Source organism: Brassica rapa, chromosome A09 (genome assembly GCF_000309985.2).
Source record: "Brassica rapa cultivar Chiifu-401-42 chromosome A09, CAAS_Brap_v3.01, whole genome shotgun sequence".
Lineage (NCBI taxonomy): Eukaryota > Viridiplantae > Streptophyta > Magnoliopsida > Brassicales > Brassicaceae > Brassica > Brassica rapa.
This window is the reverse complement of record NC_024803.2, coordinates 21,178,876-21,200,655: the sequence shown is the minus strand read 5'-3', so window position 1 is coordinate 21,200,655 and position 21,780 is coordinate 21,178,876. Positions and strand designations below refer to the sequence as shown.

The 21,780-nt window shown below is 30.8% G+C and overlaps 1 protein-coding gene and 1 long non-coding RNA gene across 2 annotated transcripts; one reads left to right on the top strand and one right to left on the bottom strand.

Moving 5' to 3' along the window:
* The first annotated feature begins 9,125 nt into the window (after nt 1-9,125).
* LOC103838828 lies at nt 9,126-13,056 on the top strand. The gene is made up of 3 exons (XR_004451407.1): nt 9,126-11,843; nt 11,924-12,434; nt 12,970-13,056. It is a non-coding gene; the product is annotated as an uncharacterized LOC103838828 (long non-coding RNA).
* On the bottom strand, nt 12,847-19,418 carry LOC103838827 (acetylserotonin O-methyltransferase). The gene is made up of 2 exons (XM_009115279.3): nt 16,795-19,418; nt 12,847-13,550 (listed from the first exon to the last, which is right to left on the bottom strand). The coding sequence occupies exons 1-2, from the start codon at nt 17,572-17,574 to the stop codon at nt 13,227-13,229; spliced, it is 1,104 nt and encodes a 367-aa protein (XP_009113527.2). The 5' UTR covers nt 17,575-19,418; the 3' UTR covers nt 12,847-13,226.
* Between the last annotated feature and the right edge of the window lie 2,362 nt (nt 19,419-21,780).

Below are 21,780 nucleotides of genomic sequence, written 5' to 3'. Positions count from 1 at the left end.
CTACGACCCCATCCGACCTAAGAGAAAGGTCATTGATTCTGTGGATTATGGGAAAGAACTCGGCTTCATTGGCGCATGCCATTGTGGAGCAGAGTATGAATCGGAGTACGAAACAGAGTACTCGGAATCGATCGACACCCCAACATTTCCATCGATCGATTCCAATGTGTCAATGGTGACCGATGACTACAACAACACGTCACTCGACGTAGTGCACCCACTTGACCATTTCGCTTCACCAAATCATTGTTACCAACATTTTGCCTTCCAACCTCCAAGCAAGAGAGGACATGATGATTATTCCATAGGCAGTTGGGCAGACAGTGGTTTCCATGAGAGTTTTGCAGTTGACACTGTAATTACTTCACCTAATGAGGAACATACCGAGGAATACGATGAGGATTACTGGAAAGAACGTGCAATAGAAATGTCTTTGCGGGATGAAAGACTTGAAACACATAAGTTCACCAACACGTTTCTAACATCGTTCTACTGTGCATTCCACATCGATCGATACCCACCCTCGTCCAGCAAAACAACAGCTCACATCGATCGACACCCCGAAAGGAACATCGATCGATATTCCCGCCGCAGCGAAAATCCAGGAGCAGGAGAATATTCCCTCCCCAACTAGGTTTATAGATACCTATATAAATCGTTTTGCACCTCCGAAACCACCTACACACATTAGAGCAAACACACAAGCAAAAAAGATGAACACTCTTCCTTCTACATCAACAGAAAAATCCATGAAGAGCAACCATCTCAAGAACAAAAGTTCTGCAGAAATTACACTGCCATCGATCGATGTAACTATATCTACATCGATCGATACTACTCTAAACCCTAATCTTTCTATTTCTAAATTGAATGATTATGCAAACATTGATTACGGTTTTCTAACACCTGATGAATTTGGTATTTTCAGGGACCCAGATGGCAACGCACGTGCAATGGATGGAAGGATTTTACAAGTGTCCAGAGAGGACATAGCAGACATCCTTCAAGTAGCCAATGGACCTGACAACCTATTCTCACAGCAACGTGGCACTCCAGACGTCATTCAACCAGATCCTAACAACCACGCAGGAGTCACCACAACAGAGATCAACCCAGATCTATCATGTCAACCAAAAGGGCAAGCATCGATCGACGGTACAACAGAGACATCGATCGACAGGGTAACACCAACGTCGATCGATAGGGATGAACCGACGTCGATCGACAGGCGGTATGAATGTGGGAACCGCGCTTTCGACATGTACGGAGCCAGAAAGTTCACTTGGGAACAAAGGGACGAGTATGGAGTCTACAGAGATGAGCGTGGACACACACGAGGCGTAGCTGGTGAGATGATACCTGTCACAAAGGACAACATCTGGAAAATACTGGAAAGAGCATCTCTTTTTGAGGAGAGCCACATCTGTCTTCCAGAACATGCCACTTCCTTCACACCCACAAGACTGGCACCAGAACTCTACACCAACGAAGAAATCAATGAAATGGTGTTTGGTATTTGTGGAGCTCAGGAGAAACTGGGAGACGAGCTCAAAACATTGGTAGATGATACACATCAGCCTTTGGATAGAGGCTACAATGAGCTTTTTCAGATGTATGGCAGAAATGAGGACAAAAATTGAGAGTTTATGTCAGCAACTTGAGAGGGAAGCTACGACCTCAGCATCGATCGACGCACCACGTGAAACATTGATCGACGTCAGTCTTCCTACAGCTCAGATCCCTGCAAAACCGCAATGTTCAACACAACACAGGGATGAATGGGAAGTCGCATACATCGACACAAGGATAAACGACGTTTACTGCCCTCTCAACAACAACGTAGACTGGCTAAGCACTAAAATCGAGCAACTACAGCAAGATCTGGACACCATTCGCAAGAAGGACCAACAACCAGCCACATCGATCGACATGTGTACCTTCACATCGCTCGACGCCAAAGTCTCAGCCATGAATGAGAGGCTGAGGACTTACGAGGATATGCATGACCGTTTTATATCACCAGTCATGATAGATTTAAACAAATTGTCTAGTCAATTACTTGATGCCCAAAAGGATATTGAGAACATTACTAATCAAAGTTTTTTGCAGGCAAAATCAGCATCGATCGACAGGCTACGAGGGCCTTGGATCGATGGCAAGAAACCTGTGGAGTTACTTCCTTACACAGCAGCAGAGGTTGACAAGATCACATCCAAGATCTACACTGCTCTAGACACGATGGAGGAACGACTTGACAAACGCTGCGATGACATCTACTTTCCATTCGACAACAAAATCAGTGGACTAGACAACCACGCAGAATGGCTACAGAAAGAAGTCAAAGCCATTCAGTGGCAACTCACAGCTAAACATCAGATATCAGCATCGATCGACAGGACGCTAGCGAAATCGATCGATGGCAACTCGTCTAGATCGACCAACGAACACATAATCGCATCGATCAATGCCGAGTCTACACCAATCGGCAAGCAGCTGATACACAAGACGGTAGAGTCAATGCAAAAGGAACTGACAGAACTTTCAGCATACGCCTATGACAACATAGGCTGGCACCAGTTCAGCATTGACAACATTCAAGAAAGGCTACAGAACATCTCCAAAGTACTTGAGAAGATGGATGACAAATGGACAAGAAATGATGAAGCCACAAGAAGTTTCATTGCATCTTGGTCCAGAATGCGCAGAGATGACGTGGATGCTTGCTTTCCAACAAGCAGCTGCTTCTCCACACAATAGCCAATCACTACCACAGTCAAACTAAATGACTATAACCAAGTGCTGAGTGGGAGGCAACCCACTATTAGCTATTTTACTTTGGTTTTATTAGCTAGCATTTAATTTCTTTCGTTTTATTTCTTTCAGATTTAGGAGACCCAAGTAGGAGGACCTGAATATCGACCGACGACGAGACGTCGACATCGTTCGACATAAGCAACCACACGACGATCGATGTAACACTTACACATCGATCGATATCTAATCCGGTCATATGTATCTTCCCTACTTGTTACATTTCTTACATTATAAACTATTCATCATAACTCCTGCTGAGTTACACTGGGACAGTGTAATTTAAGTCTGGGGGGAGATATACTGATATAATTTATTTTATTCTTATGTAAAAAGGAATTTCAAATAAATTATGCTTAGCTATTGAAAATAGGGACTATAATCCTATATTGATTTAAACATGAATATCTAACCAATCTTTACCACCATTTTAGATTTACTGATTGCAGATCTATACTATATTAAAAGGGATATATAAGGAGTAGAGAGGCTATCCACGTCGGACAATTAAATCAACCAATAGAAATGTTTCTTTTTGCCACTTCAGCCGGACTTTGTAATGTTGGGCTTCGTTGTTTTATTTAGCCCAAATGTTGATCAAGATGAGGTGTCTTCGAAAACTGAAACAAAGTTTATCGCGTTCGGCTATCTTTCTGATCCACGATGACGTTACTACCGATGTCTCGGAGAATCGAGCGCGATCCTAGAGAAAACGAAGTCGCGGCAGCAGCTTCAAGGTTCACCAAACCCACGAAGAAGAAGAGGTGAATCAAAGACATTGAAACCAGTTGATTATAAAATTTCAGAGTGAAGATCTAAGAGCGACGGAGCTTCCCTCCTCCTGTTGCAGAAAACGAAGATCTCTATTTCGAAACGACAACGCTTTGACCGGCGACGATGTTTGTTCTCCGACTACTTTTTGTAATGGGCTTCGTTTATACTGTTATTGGCCCATTACTAATTACTCATTGTCCTAAATAAAGGTCCGTCTACGAACTGGAGATAGGCGCCCGGTTGTTTTGTCCACGCGCCGCTGAGCTAGAGGACAAAAAGAAAGTGAGTGAGCAGCAGCTGAGTCAGCAATGATCTTAGAAAATCGAGAAAGTGACTCCAACCACAAGTCAACACCATCTGTCTTGGTCATTAGGACACACAACAACACACCTCATACATTAACATACTCAACTTTATATCATCGCCACTTCTCTTGCATTATCAATTTTTTTTTTTTGGCAGCAAAGGACAATAGAATGTATCGATCATGTGCACATCCTCTAATAATAATACGGTTTACTACAAGAAAATAATAATGGTTTTTACAAAAAAAAAAAGAAAATAATAATGAAAACTGTAATAACAGGGTCCACGTGCATGAATTCATTTTCTGATATCATGAGAAGTGGCAACATGTATTGCATTTGTTATATACTTTCTTTTATCATGCGAATTTCCCACTTCTTTCTCTCTTTTTTTTTCCCCAAAAATCATAACTAAAACCCCGATAATTCCAGTTGTCAACATCGTTAATTTACTTTTGGACATGTTCAAATAATTTTGTTTCTGTTAGAAAATGACTAAAATTTGTCGATTGTCAAAAAGATCTCACATACTTACAGTGGTTTGGGGTGTATTATTGATAACAGAGAAGTAAAGGTGAAGAAGTAACTAATCATAGTATAACAGGGGTTGAATTATGCAAAAAACATAACATTGAAAAACATAATACATAATATATTAAAAATTAAGTATTAAATATCAAACAAGTAATAAAAGGAAGATATAAGCCTTAGATAGAATGTCCACGTAGGCGAAAATAATCGGCCAATGAGAAACTATATTTTTGCCATGTCACCTCCTCTATTTGTTTTTACAAAATGATCTTTTAACTTTTTACTTAAATAATTATAACAAAAAATATATTTTTTTGTGAAAATATATTATTTATATATTTATAATTATATTTTTATTTACATAATAGTTTTGTAAAGAAATATTTAGTGTAAATAATATCATAATTTTATAAAATACTAAAATACTAAAATTTCAACTTTCACAAATAAAAAATATCATTTGTAAACTTAGAAAAAGAATATATCAGCAATATTCTTTTCACGAGAGAAAATAGAAAAATACACGAGAGATAAATCCATATCTATTATGAAATTCTTCAATTTTAGAGAAAAAAATAGAGGAATACATTGAAGATGGTCTAAGGCATGGCCGACGTAAATGATCGACGTTGAGATTTCAGCTTTTCGGATTCTTACTATTTTAAATATTACAGATTTTAATTAAAACTGGAGGATATAAACCTCCGATAGAGTGTCCACGTATGCAAAAATAATCGACCAATGAAAAACTATAATTTTGTCATGTCATCTCATCTATTTGTTTTTACAAAATGATCCTTTGACTTTTTACTTAAACAATTATAACCAAAAATATCTTTCAGTGAAATATATTATTTATATAAATATAATTATATTTTTTATTGACATAATAGTTTGTAAAGAAATATTTAGTGTAAATAATATCATAATTTTATAAAATATTAAAATAAATTGGGCTGGTTTTCAACTTTCACAAATAAAAACTATTATTTGTAAACTTATAAAAGAATATATCGAGAATATTCTTTTTTATGAGAGAAAATAGAAAAATATATCGCAGACAAATCCATCTCTATTATGAAATTCCTCTATTTTAGAGAAAAAAAATAGAGGAATACATTGGAGATGGTCTAAGGCATGATCGACGTAAATGATCGACGTTGAGGATTTAAAGTGGTCTCACTTTGAATTTCTCTAATTCTGTGCATTCCTAATTGGAAGGAGATAATCTACATCTAATATTATGTTACTCTCAGTATATTAGAAATGGTCGAACCGTAAACCAATTAAAGATAATGTAAGGGAGAAATAAAAATGTATTTCCAGTTATCATAAATATATAATCAATTGACAACAACTTAATTATGTCCAGCATAAGACAACTGAGAAGAGTTTCCATACCTTTTAATATTATAATATTTCACTACATTAGTGGCTAAATCAGTCTTCTCTAGCACAAATACTCACTTCATTCTTGGAGTTTAAACTTTTCTATTAGTAGTTTGATCCAAAAAAAAAAAGAAATTGTCGCACTGTACATTGTAATTGGAGAAAGAAAACAAACAAAAATCAACCGAAGACTTTTAAGGTATATGAAACAAAAATTGGAAGTACCAATTCTCTCCAATTAAAGAATAATGCAATAAAATTGTAAAACACACAAAATAAAACAAAAAATATACACATAAAGAAAGATTTAGTGAAATAAAATCATAATATAATTTCCATAATTGATAGTGCTCAGTTACACTAAAAAGTCTAAATTTAGAACATACACAGTTTTATTTACATCTTTAATCCTATTATCTAATTAAAATGATTCGAAAAAAGTGTAAGCATGAAGAGTTAGAAAATATACGATCAAATATAATTCTGAACGTTAAAAATAAATTATCACTGATCACTAAAAATTTATGTTAGTAGTAATAAAAAAGAAATGACAACACATTTATTAAAACCATAGGACGGTACGCAACAAGGTGTTATTTAATATACAAACTACAAATTAATATGCTCAACGTAAACACACATAAAAATAAGACATCATATTTGGATCTATTTAAATAAATAATTTTAAATATATTATATTTTTAATAATTTTAAAATTTCTTAAAAGGAAACTAAATTATTAAAAATTAATATAGAAATAAAACTAAAGCAATATTTTGAAACGTCAAAATAATAAATTAATAAAAAATATATTATGTTAATAAAATAGATTTTAGATTTTAAAGACTTCTAATTCATGTAATATTACAAAATTCAAAATTTGTTAATTAAAATTAATATTTTACCATTAGATATATTAAAATAATATTCTAGATTGATATTCAATTGTCAGTTTTCAACTATTACACGTAAAAAAATATTATTAAGTACGCTTTTTTTGAAAAGTGGGTTTTATATTTTAAGTAGGTTATTAGAGTACTTTTTCTTTTCGTGTATTTATTCGAGAAGAGATTCCGATCTTTTGAACTAAGATAATTTATGTTCTATACATAATTATATTTTTTTTACATAACTCTAAAATCTCAGACTTGATTCTTCATATTTTATTAGTTAATTATGTTACATATAATAGAAATGCTTACTTCAAACTAAAAATATAATAAAAACAAATTTAAAAATTAGTTATATATAAAACATACAAAAATTCACATACAAATAAAAAATGATAAATGTAACAAATTTAAATATATTATCCGCGCGTAGCGCGGAGAAAGAATCTAGTATCACTAAAAATGCTAAAGCGGATCAACCTATCAACTACACACTTACCTTGAACCATATGAAGTAACTAAAGCTGATTTCCAACACTAAACCTAACATAACCGCTTGTCTTTGGGCTTGGTATACATGGGATCGGATTCTTCAAACAGGTCTGGAAGGTAACGCCTGGTTTAGATTATTTATCACATTTTCTCTCTCTAAATTTCGACCCTAGATTAGTTAGTAGGTATCCCAAAAAAAAATATATATATATATAAATAAATAAGATCTATTGTTTATTTAGGATGAGTCTGAACAGGATTTGGTGGCTAAAATCATTAAGGCTTGATTCATAAAGACTCAAATAAAGAGTTCGAAATGGGACTTGGAGGCGGCAATCTTCAAAGCTCGCTTTCGCAAAGAACTCTTGGATATAGGTCAAAAAGAAGTGAACAGAACTTGGTGGCAACCACCATTAAGTTTTGATTCATGGAAGCCTGTCCAATTTTGGTCACTGATTCTGCAATGGAAGCAGACTTTGACTCAAGAGAGAAATTTAGAGAGAGAGAAACTAGGAACTAACTTTTACCTGCAGCTCCAGATACCTGTCTGAAATCCTTGCATCATGTGATCGATACTCCCAAGGTAAAGCATTCACTTTATATTTATGCTAAGAAATGAAATCAGTAGAGGGGATGTCAGACGTGAATTGATGAGTTGTGTTATGTTAGAAATGGTTGGTAAGCTAGGATATTGCATAGTGTGCTTTTGTGATTAGGAATTTTTAAATGTGGTTGCAAAATTGTTGAGGAAAGATTTCTATGTTTTAAAATCTTAAATCCCTAAATATTTTCAAACCTCTTTCAGAGAGACTGCCTGTATGTTTTGCTTGAGGACAAGCAAAAGGGTAAGTCTGGGGGAGTTGATATACCTTGGATTTGATCCATTTTTATCCATGGTATATAAGTGTTTTACTATATATATATCTATGTTTTCTACTCTTCTATGTATGTTTTCAGGTTCAGGTGCATTTCGGAGTAAAGCTATGACTTTGGAGCATTTTGGAGCTTAAAGGACATTTCACCCGAGCTGACCACTTAGAGGTCGACGAGAGGAAGAATAATCGATCGATGCGCATCAGTGCTGACGATCGATATCAGGAAATGCCTCGACAGATGAAGATTAATATTGATCGATGTCCCCAAGTACCATCGATCGATGTCGAGACACCAGACGCGACATTTTGGATTCAGCAGACTTAAAAACCAAGGCCAAGACAAATTACCAAAATGCCCTGACGAGTTTTTAACCTAGTAGAATATATACTGCCTAGTGTTTTTGACGGCAGAAGAATAGAGCTTTTTCTAGACCTAGTTTTGTTACAAGTTTCATTTGGGAGAGAAGATCACTTGTGATTGGAACTCCTTGTTTCTATTTCTTTTCATCTATTCTATGAGTTTCTATTTATCTATTGATACGAATTGCTTTGCTATGTCTGAGTAGTTCAACTGTTAGATCCAGGGTTCAGATAGGTTTGTGGGATTAGCCCCAAACTATAGATCTGCCTTGTTGTGATATTCATGATAGATTTGTATTCATTGCTTGTTTTAGCCTAGCTAACTAGAACTTGATCATAGGATTGCATATTCAAGCACCCTTGTTATCCCATCCTGACATCTATCTATCATATTAGGATTGCTAGAGAGGCTAACCGCCAATTTAGAATCTTAGTAGAGCATTTCATACTCGCGCATAGGCCTGGCTAGAACCCGTCGATCGATGTCCTCAACTGACAATCGATCGATGTTGGCAAAGGTGTATCGGTCGACGTCTTAATAGACTATCGATCGACACTCTCTTGTGTCTGCATACTAACCGGTGAGACACAAAATCTAGTCTGTTAACCAGTGGTACATGCGACAGCTGATCACTGAGTTAAGCGAATGAGCTCTAATATATCATGCATATGCATGCAACAGTTAGGCATCTATAGGTATTATAATCTCCAACACCTGAATAGTGGCCCTGAATCTAATATCATTTCCAACTAAGTTACATTTATATTTACTCGCTTGTTACTATTGCTATTCCATTTAAAAACATTTACAACCTTTATAATTAATAAACACTAGATTTAATTGTTCCTTAGCTCCTTGTGGATTCGATTCCTAAATACTACATCTAAATCTCTTTTGATGAGAGTAACATTTTTTAGGATAATTTGAGTGGTATCAGAGCTCCTCGCCTCCCCCCCCCCCCCCCTCTCTCTCTTTTTTAAATCGATCGATTTCAGTAGGATAGCAAGGGCAGAACATTTAATGGACGACTAAAAAATATAATATATAGAACATTATTTCAATATGTAAATGCTAACCGTATAAATCTTTCCTTACATGTTTTACGATTTTTAATGTAATAAAAATCTTTGCTGGTCGAAAGAGATTGCATAAATTTGAATTTATTACATTTTATTTATGACTTATAATAACTGCGTAAATCTTTATTAATTAGCATATATTACTTGGTCGAGAAGTTGGTTGAGCTAGTCACATTAGATCTTATAAATTCATTATTCTTTGCAATTACGTTCCTTTAAACCAAACCCCTTACGTTTTCTAAGGATTTTATGGTTACTAGATTTTGATCTGCGCTTTCAAAGCGCATGTTTATTTTTTTTTTCCAATTGACAAATATTTAGTAAATATCATATTTTCATATATTTGTGTTTTATTTTATAAAAGACTTAAACTTTTTATCTTTATTTATCATATTTTATTTTAATTGACTATTTATGTTTAAAAAATTAAACTTTATTTTTTTTAATGAATTAAGTTGGTATAACTCTGATAAATTAATTTTATTATGTGGTTAATATTTTAATAAAACAATTATATACTTTTAATAAAGATGTATACTTTTCAATTAAAAAATTCATTTTTTTATGAATGCTTAAATTATATTAAGAAAATAAAAAAAAAATAATTAAGAATAGTTGAAAAAAAAATTATTTGAACTTGGACTCAATAGCCCAAAGAAAAAAAAATGTGAGAATTAGATATGATTTCTTAATCGGCCCAAATGACCCAAGAGAGATCTGATGTGGGCTGAATCCAAAAAAATGACCCAATATATATGTGTTATTAATATTATTTGATTGCCCTTAATGAAACATGCAATGTTAGTAAAGAAAAAGGCAGGTTAAGGTAAAAGGACAATAGGATCCTGCTTTAATAGTATAGATTTTGTAAGTTGGTCAATCTAACAATTTTTAAAAACCATCTCTTTTGTGGGTTGGTTCTTTCATACCATTATTTTTCTTAAATAGACCTAGAACAATTTTTAATGATTAACTAAATGAGTCACGTATATAGTAGAATGTGTTTTAGTTTTAAAATTGTTACATACCCATAATCAATATGAACCACCATCACTTTCGTTAAAACTTTGTTAAATTTCGAATCCAAAAAACTAAATAAAATCTGATCCAAAAAAGTATTACTGAACCTGAACCAAAATTGGTTAGATATTCAAACAGGTTCATTTTGGTATCTAGAGAACCGAAACCAAAATTTTCAGGTATTTGAATACATGAATTATATTTATATATTTAAATATATTAATTATTTTTATATTTAATTTTAAAAATATCCAAAATATTTTAGATGTTTTTAGTTCAAAATACTTGGAAATATATACAAATACTTAAAAATACATGTGTAAAATAGCTAAACGATATTAAAAACACCAAAAACACTTAAAATATCTATTGATTTTCTATCCAAATATTTAAGCTAAACAAATTTTTATGTTAAGTTTAAGTATTTTTTCATACATTATTAAAATTTGTATGTTATATATTATTTTATATTTAGACTTTGAGAAATTTAAAGTTTATATAAATATTAATTTTAAACGGATTATCCGAATCTGAACCGAATTCGCAAGAATCTGAATCGAACCAAAACGAAATTTATAAATACAAGAATAGGGCTAAAATATGTAACCTCAAAAACATGAAACCCGAATAAACTCAAACCAATGGTACCCAAATGCTTATCTCTAATCAAATGTCAAAGGGTTGTCGATAAAAAAAAGTATATTATTTATAATAATAAATTACAATACATTTTAAAAAAAAAACTCATCCCGCGCAGGGCGTGGATTATCATCTAATACCATTTAATATGCGAACAAACAATCACCGAGACATAAAATGTCACAGCCCAAACCCAGCAAATCTTAAAATAAAACCCACGTTTTAAGGCAAAACCTTAAAGAAAGGGATTTTAGTAATTTTAGATGATCTGAACCCTAAACTCCACCTATATAAGGTAGACATGACCTAGAGGAGATGGAGATACGAATTTATCGGTGAAGCTTTGCCAAAATCAATGAAAACGCAGCGGTCAACCATCTTGTGTTCCCAAGAAAAATCAGTGCCAAGTTAGTGTTTTTGAGAGATGATTCCGACCAAATATAAAGGATATAGTCAAAGAATTTAAGTTGGATTGATAGATCTCGTTGCAAGGAAGACACAATCTTCAAGTTGAGAGAAAACATTAATTATATTTATGAATTCTGTTCAGACCTGGTTTTTCTGTTTTGCAGAGCCATATGGTGAAGCGATTTCCGGTTGATGCATTTAGGTGACGTCCTTGATGATCTGCTGGCGTTCCTAGATTTCTATAGCCACTAAGACCGCTCCATTACAAGGTAATCTACATTAGTTATTTGATCTACATGTTGAGAGAAAATCAGCATGTTTCTAAAATCTGTCCGGATTGTTTTTCCAGTTCAGAGAGCCATATTGAGAGGAGATTTCCCGTCGATAAAGAAGGATTTAGGTGATGAGATTGTTAGTGCTAGAAACCTTACGTTCCCAGATTTCTATAGCCATCAAGAACACTCAGTTACGGAATAAACTCCAGAAATTATTCTATGTTCATGTTGAGGGAAAATCACTGTTTTCTGGATTCAGGAATCGCAAGTCTGAAACCTGTTCTTCCAGATTCACATAGGGGTTTTTTGAGACGGTTTCCTGGTGATACAGAGAGAGTTAGAACGCAAGTAAGGTGTCTCTGGAAAGATCGTGTTGCACGGAATCCATATCAATTGGCGGTTTCCAGTTTAGTGGCAAGATCAAATAATTATTCGTGTTTCTTCCTGGACAAGAATCATAATGTTCTGTCAAAACCAGAAACCCCAATTTTTTTTTTGAATGCAATCGCAGTTCAGATCCACAGAATAGTATTTCAACTGCTTTGACCATTATTTTCAGAATCTACTTTCAACCTTAAGGCAAAGGTGAGGGTGCGATCTCTGGATTCCTAGTACTATTAGGCAAGTTGTATTCGTAAATGCTAGGTCTAGAAGATTGTTTTTTGTTTGATGATGATTGATGTTTATTAATTATTTATGGCGATGATGTTGATTATGATATGATAATTAATGATAATGATGTGGCATGATATTGATGAGTTGTGATGTGGTTAAGTATATATTAAATTGTGTGAAGTCGGACTGAGGACGAGGACATGGCGATTCTGTCCATAAACCGTCTGACAAGCCCAAGGTGGCGTACGACCTTTCGAGGTGACGGCCAGCTCAAGTGTCATGTTATTATTAATATTGGAAATGGTTATGAGATGAGGAATGTTAAAGTTGTGTATTGATATGAATAATGTGAATGTGATATGTATGTTGATTGTTTAGTTTGTTGGGTGATGCATGTTCTAGGACTAGTATTTTCGCATGCAGGTTGTTTAGTAGTGTATGAGTCATGTGAGCTGACATATCCACACTGAATGACTGTGTGTTATTCACCCCTTTTCCTTTTCAGTGTATGCAGGTGTTTCTTGTTGTTCAAGTTAGGGCACAAAAGTAGGATTTGGGGGACGGACATTACATAAAACATGTGAAAATATGAAAAACACAATACAACATGACTGGTAAAATAAACCATGAAAAATTCTTACAAAGAACGTTCACACAACACTATCACACTTAGGTATAGATTTATTTGTCACATGCTACGTGCAAATATTTTTTTTATTGAGCTTTTCCTCATCTTGCACTTGACCCTTTTATTTCCATCTTCTACGAGCGATACGCAATGATAACACTCTGAACATCATCGATATCCCTAACCTCATATCGAGCAAAGCCAGCTTCTTTAATAACAAAGTCCCATTCTTTCAAAGTCCTTTCTTTGCCTGTACTTGTGTGCACCATCATCACCATATCAAGCGCCAATCTCACATATTCTAATTTATCATCTTTATCTTTCATTATCATTGTGTTTTTCTTTTCTCCGACTATGGATTCCACTATTAACACTTTTCCAATCTTTGGTGGGAGCACTTCTTTACAGTTCTTCAATATTTTTATGCATTCTTCGTCTCCCCAATCGTGTAACACCCACTGTCAATATTTATCATAATTTTTTAGTTATATAAATATCCATTTATCATGATTATTATGATAGTATATATTTCTCCGTCAAGTTGGGTAATATCCGGGTTTATAATAATTAATACTCCATCCATTTAATTTTAGTTGTCGTTTTAGCTTTATACACACAAATTACTAAGACATTTGATTGTGCATATTTCCAAAACAAAACATAATTATCAATACACTTAACATATTTCAATCAATAGAAAAATAAACTGGTGAAATTATCAATAAATTTTGCATTAAAATTCTAAAATGACAATTATTTTGAAACAAAAATTTTAATCTACAACGACAACTAAACCGAAACGAATGGAGTTGATGATTAGATATGCATTCTTCTCCGCTATAGCAAGATATACATAGTATTACCAATAATAATAATTATTATAATTATCCATTTTGTAATCTTATTCTCAAATGTGATTGATGTTTTCTTTTGCTTACGAACATATTTCTAAGTAAATTAATACCGATACTGTAGAAATTTCTCTAAACTGATATTAGATGTTTCGCTTTACACCTCGACTACGAAATTTAAAATTCAAAAATTCCACATATTTGGGTTCTTAAGAGGGTGATGAATGGTATATAATGTTTAAAATATAAGTTCACGATAGTGCTGGACACAGATTAGATATCCGGATTTTTAGAGGTATTTGTGATTTGCTTCGTACGTAAACGGATATCAATTTTTTTTATTTGATTGCTCTGGAAAATATATGGATATCCGGAAAACCGGATATCTAGAAAATTTTTAGATATTTGTGGATATGTACAAATACTTACGAATTTATTATTTTGTTTTAATTAATACAAATAATCTAAAAAAAATCAGATAAATTTGTTCTTTCAAATATTTTTACATGATATAAAAAAAAAAAAATAAAAGAAGCACTGAAACTATATGTTTTTTTTTAATTTTAAATTAGTTATAAAAAAGAAAAACTTAAGAAAAAGTTATAAATATCATAAAAATTGCTTCAGCGTTTATTTTAATACTTTTATAACTAATAATGTGAATATAATTTATTAAATCATATGTTAAGATAACAATTATATAAACTCATATGTTTAGAACTCTACATTTAATCAATATATATATGTATTTTTTATATCTGTTGGAACGGAGCGGATATCCGGTTCTTAAAATTTTAATATTTGTGATTTGCTTCGTTTTTAACATATATCGATTTTATTATTTGCTTTGGTCTGAAACCTTACGGATATCCTGATTTTTCGGATTGAATCGAAGAAAATAACGGATCAAATCAAATTTAAGGATAAAATGCGCAGCCCTATTCATGGTATTCCTTGAAGTTAGAAACCTAAACAATGGTTTCTCAAAAAAGAAAAAATTGGTTTATTGTTTCCAAATTTGGAGTTGTTGATACTATACGATGCTGACAAAAAAAAAGTTCTTGAAAGATCATCGCATGATATATGGTTTACATAATATAGTTAAAAAATAATATATGGTTTAGTTACAAAGCTAAATAAAATTAATTGGCGAAAAAGTTGTGAAGTTCGTCAATTTCGTTTTAAGATAAACATAAAAATGATGCGTCTTTTGCCCATTCGGAGTGTTTCTAGAAAAGGTTTTAGTCGGTGGGAGTCGTTACTATCAATTTATTTATTATATTGGTGTCAGATCATATATCATATATGAAAAACATGATACATGTGTTTTTTGTTCTTTCGGTCGTTTGAGTTTGACATCTAAACTATTTTGTCAAATACAAAAATCAACAAAGTTCCGGCTTTATTTAGGGTAATTATGTTTTACCTCATTTTACCTCGAGCTTCACAAATACCTAAAATTTCAAATATCACTAAAAAGGAAAAAGAAAAAAATCAAAATAATACATAAATTAAACATTTATACAATATTTATAAATGTGTATATATATGTATAGAATATTATAAAAGTTAAAATATAAATTATAAAAAATAATTTATGTACAAATATTAACATATAAATCAAATGTATTTATTAATAAAATTAATAATTTAATATGTTTTAAGAACACTATTCTGACTTAAATCAAGATATTCGAATCCGGATACGACTTCAAGAGATCCGAGATTTTACTATCTGGATCTGGATCCGGACATCCAGATATCCTATTTTTGGAGTGTATCTGAAACAGATCTCGGATAGATCCTGATCTTGGATAATAAGTCTCAGCTCAAGTTTGCAGTGGTAGTTTTTACGTGAGTAACTAATTTACTAATCTTAAAAAAAAAAATAGAAAAACGATAAAAACGTGGTTTGAAATGATAAAATCCATTAAATAATCTTTAAATATTATTGGAACAAATATTTTGGATTAATATTTTTGATAAATTTAAAAATTAAACATATATACCTAATATATATATATTATTATTATTTTATTGTTAAAATCTTGTATGGATTCCATCATTGTATTTGCTCTTAGAATTTAAGAACATTATTGTTAGAGGCTTGTTAAGTAGAATATAATATAAAAAAATTTAATATAATTTACATTTACACTTTCAGAAATTTAACTTGAGAAAATTAGAATATAGATATCCTAAGAACACATCCACTAACAAAGTTTCTCAAATGCATATATAAACTAAATACTATCAATATCTAAATAAATTTTAGTTATTTAGTTAACTTTTTTATTTTTTTGAAAATAGTTTATTATAAATTTTTAAGTGTCAGGAGAGTTTCTGGTAAATATTTCAAACTGTTTTACTTGAGAAACTTTCTTCATTCTTTATCTTATCTTATCTTATTTTAATTTTCAGTGAAGATTTTTTAAAAAAAAAAAATAAATGGGATAATTCTAATTTTACCACAATTTTGATGCCAATTTTCAAATTTGCATTCAAATGATAACAATTTTCATAAATACCTGAAGTTTGTTATTAAAAAGATTAAAATAGCTTTCCTAAATCATTTATAAATGTTAGACTATTTTTTGTTTCAGTGTATTTTTGAAAAGTAGTATCCAACTTATGGTATTTCAGGGAATTTTAATGCTTATTTTATAAAACAACAAAATAAATATTTATTTTAACATTTATTCATTTCAGTTTTTGGTCAAGAAAATAAACATTTTTCTTTTTTTTCTGTAAATGTTTGATTTAAAACACTAAATGTAAGTTTATAGAAATCACTATAATTATTTTAGTGAATACTAATAATTAATTAAAAACATATGGAAATGGATCTAACCTTGATAAAAACAGCGTCGCATGCAGGAATGGAATCAAACATATCTCCTCCTACATTCTCAACACTTTCCATGGCTTGCGCAACTTCAACAACATGAGGAAGATCAAAGTTAATTCCTTTGACCCAAGGAAACTCCTTAACCAAAATCCCCATCGTCTCTCCGGTACCGCCTCCAACGTCCACCACCGTAGCCACGCCGTCAAATAAGCCGTGACAAGCTCCGGCTATACGTGGCACCACACGCCTTGCATCACAAGCCATGGCCTCATTGAATAGTTCGCTGTGGCGAGGATTGTCCTTTGCGAACGACCACAACTCCTTACCGTGCACTGCATCGAAAGGCGGAACCGAAGCGTTGACCGGCGAAGACACAACTAAGCTCAGTTTCAACCATGGAGCGAGCATCTCTGGACTTGTTTCGAGGAGAAGCAAAGGAGCCAGCGACTTGCCGTCACTTTTAGTGATCATCATACGGCGAGAGAGTGGCGTGTTAGTGTAGCCTGTGGCAAGACCATCTTTTGTGGGCACTTTTTTGAAGACTCCCTGGTGCACAAGAAACCTCATTATACGGTGGAGATGTGAAGGAGAGGCGGAGGTGGCGGAAGAGAGTTCAGTTAGGGTCATCGGCTGTGACGAAGGATTGTTTTCAAGGGCTTCTGGTATTTTAAGATCAATTGCACACTTCGCAGCTGCGATATCTGCAAACCCAAAGAGATATCTCCATATCTCTACAGAAGCTTTAGCTTCTTCGTCTACAAGGTTTTTGTTATTTTCTTCCATTTTGTACAACTCTTTTTTTCTCTCGTGTGAAAATTTTTGTAAAGATGACTAGATGAGTGACTGATATTGAAGAATCATGTTGTTTTTATAATGATTAACAATCAAGGATACAACTGAAGCTTGATCCGCGCACCCGAGGAAATTCGTTTCTACTTCTTTTTTATAAAATATTTATTTTATATAAATGGCAATATATATTTTAAATTAAATAATTATTTAATATATTTTTAAACACAATAATTTTATAATTTATAATAAATAATTTTATTTTACTTTTTGATCAGTTAACTAGTACACCTATATTTTTAAAAGATACCTCGTGTGTTCGTCCAACTGTATTTCTTTTTGATCAAAAAATTAGGTAAAATAGTTTATTATATATGGTTATATTTGATTCATACGTTCAAATAATTCAATATATATTATTTACATTTTGTGTGTGTTTATATTATGTATTTTTGTAACATTTTCTATATCTTCTTAGATATAGTTAATATACCAAAATAAAAGAATAACCAATCCGTAATAATGAACATCTTGTTACATTTTTGGCAATGTTTAAGTATAATTTATTGTTTAGTTAGATTATAAAAAATATTTCTTAAATAAGTAGTACATAATTTGATGTACTTCATTTTAAGAAAATGCATTAATTAAACTGTAAAAGCCAAGAAAAAGATAGGTAAATTTATTACTTCAAAGGCATATGATTGTAAATAACTTGAAAAACTAAGGATAGTTATTTTTATACTTCTACTTTAATAATATAGACTAGAGATTGATCCGCGTATTCGCGCACGTATTGGTTCGTATACTTTTAAACATTGATATTTGTTTTTCATAATTAGTATTATATATTTTATATGAATTCTAATATAATTAATTGTATTCAAAACACCTGGACCAAATAAGATAATACATTTATTTTTGATACAAATATCCGAACCACATTCAGATACATTTGTTATTTAGATAATTTTAGGTTTATAATATTCAAGTGGAGCCTAATTTCTAAACAAAAAATGATATCCTAAAAGAAAAAACACGTACCTAAATAGATAGGCAATAATCATGCCTAACTAATTTGATAAAATAATAAAAATGACTATTTCTATGTGTTTGGTTAAACTAAGTGAAATATAAAGAGTTTTTTATTTTAGTAAAATAATTATATGAGTGAAAAATTAAGTGACAATAAATGTAATACATTTTTATTATTTTGATTTAAATTATTATTTTATTCACAAAAACATGCCTTTGAATTATATTTTTGGCTACGTAATTTTTCACAAATTGAAACTAAAACTAAAAAAGCTTTAGTAAAACAAATTAAGCCGAACGTTTAACCATATGGAAAATCCAGTAATTTTACATTTTTATTTTTTAATTGGCACAAATTTAATGTTGATTAACTAATAAATAAAAATCTGCACTATTATTATGGTAATATAATTAATGATATGATATATTGTTAAGGTAATATAATTAATGAAATTATTGAACCGAGTGAAATATGGAAAGACAATTAATGTAATTATATTAATGAAATTACTAAAAATAGATTATACTTAGTTTTTATACTGCTATCAATGTTTTCAAACAATTTTTATTTATATTGCTATCCACGTTTCCAAACAGTAACAAAAGATACTTTTGTTTTAATAATCTCCTATATATTAATCTTGGAGCATTCATTACAACATGTTTTCGTAGCCACGTGTCATCACGATGATGATTCTTAGAAACTTTAGAAAAATTAGTTGGTCCATATAAATATATATTTTACTTTTTTTAAAGGGAAATTGCCACAAATACCACATTCATAGTACCACTTTTCATGTTTACACTAACCACTTTTACTCTCACTTTTAATGAAAGGTAAAATACAATTATACCCTTAGGGTTAACAAATCTAGACTTAGGGTTTAGAGTTGAGGGGTGGGATATGATTTTTGGAATGTGAAATTTATGATTCTAATAAATATATAAATATTTAAAAAATGTATAAAATTTTTTTAAAAAATAGTTTCAAACATAATTTTTGTTTTTTAAAAAGAAATTTGGAAAAAAAAAACAATTCTAAAAAAAAATTATAAAAAAATTATAAAAAAGTTCGAATTTGAAAAAAAATAATTCGAAAACATAAAAAAAAAAATTTACATTTTTTTTTTTATTTTATATTTTATTTTTTATTTTTTCATTTTTTTATTTTTTTATTTTTATTTAAATAATAATTTATTATATATATAAATAACAAGAACATAAGAGTCTTTTGTCACTTAATGAAGAATGTATTTTTGAAAATGTCTCATTAGTGGTGGTAAAAATAAAAAGTGGTACCATAAAAGTGGTAAACATGTAATTTTCCATTTATTAAACTAACTGTCAAATTGATTAATAGTGTACAAAATAAATTTTTTCATTTCTTTAAATAAAAGCTATGAAATTACCTAATATGATTAACATATTTATGATAATTAATGATTATGAATAATACATATTTGATATATAAAAAATCGTATCCTCTCTTTTCTGTTTAATTTTATATTATTAACGTAAATCAAACAATCATATTAAGCATATAAAAGAAATATAGATTTTTTCTTATATGTTATATTTTGAATTTCTTAAAACTACTAGAAATTGCTATAAAGATTAAAAGTCACGGATTGAAATTTTTTTATCAATGGATTAATTTTTCTTTATTAAAGCAAGATACAAATGATAATAAATTCATATGAATATGAAGTCTCATTAATAGATATTCTTATTAAATATACATCATTTAAATTAAATTATATACTATATAAAAATATATAAATATGTTAATTTCAAAATTTGCAATGGAACAGTATTGAGATCTTAATATTTAAATTTTGAAATTTGTATTGAAAAAATCTAACATTATAAGTTTTGTGATTAAATTTTTGTTACAACAATTATACAAATGTTAATAAATTCATGAGTAGAAAGTGTCAATAATAAATATATGTATATATATATATATTAAAATATACTATATATAAAATAAGTAATTTGTTTTGTTGTTCTAAAATTAGATAATTTTTAGACCAAACTGGTGAATATATACTAGACAAACATTTATATTTCGAGTCTACACTTATATTCTATAACAACTTGATATATTAGATTTGAACACTAACATGTGAATAGAATTTTTCAGCGATTTTCTTGAAATTTTTGATTCTTCGATATGTATCTGAAGTGAAATTAATTTTTACAAATGTCTATCATTTTTAATTGTCACTTATATTATTCACTGAATTCATAGAGAAGTTAAAAAAAAAAAAACTAAACCTATATCAATGAAATAAAAACGATAACGAAAGCACAATTTAATAGATGTAGATAATAAAATCATTTATAAAGAGTCAATAGTAAACAACTTGAGATCAGAAAACCTTATCTCTTTTTATTATTTTACGATCGATGTTGCCTATCTGGTTTTGATGATTTGTGTCTGCCACGAAACTTAATTTCCTTTATTATTTCATTAATGAATGGCAAAATTGTAATTTTCTCTTCTTCTTCCCCTCGACTTTGTCTTCCCCAAACTTAATTTACAGTTGTTTTTCAACTTTTTTTCCAACATAAATCATATTTTCTTACACGATTTGCTTCGATTCTTGAAAGTTGGCAATGAAATATGATAGATTGATGTTAAAAGTATTGATTTAGAACATGAAAATGGTTAACTCGCGGCGGAGTACCACCGATCTGCGTTTTTCCTGCGAGAAATCGGTTGACTCGGTGGGGTTTTTGAACATGAGTTTTATCTCTTCGTGATTTCTCTTTTTTTTTTTACTTTCTGTTTTTACTTTTTTTTTCTATTTTATAAATAAATAAATTTTGTTAAAAATTAATAAAAAATAGTTGTAAACACCGGTGCACTACTAATCACTGGAAATAATATATCTTCTACGTGTTTGAAGAAACAAAAAAAATTGGTATTTTCAAAGTTCTATGAGATCTATATTTTTGAATGGTTGTTCAAAGGACTTAATCTTTTTTATTTTCTTTTACTTTTGGTAGGTTGGAAATGTATTCAGGTAATGATTAATGATGATATTCAAATGACATATTGGGAAACGTAGGATCCTTTTTTGTAAGTAGTTTTAGCAAATAATTCATGCATTTTTTATTATTAGTTAAATTTATTAGTGATTATTGTTCAGAGTTTAGGAT

Bases quoted from the DNA above. Each gene is read 5' to 3' on its own strand.
- LOC103838827 (XM_009115279.3), bottom strand. From the start codon at position 17,574: ATGGAAGAAAATAACAAAAACCTTGTAGACGAAGAAGCTAAAGCTTCT. The intron at 13,551-16,794 runs GTTAGATCCATT...AAATATTGACAG, and splicing joins GCGACGCTGTTTTTATCAAG to TGGGTGTTACACGATTGGGG.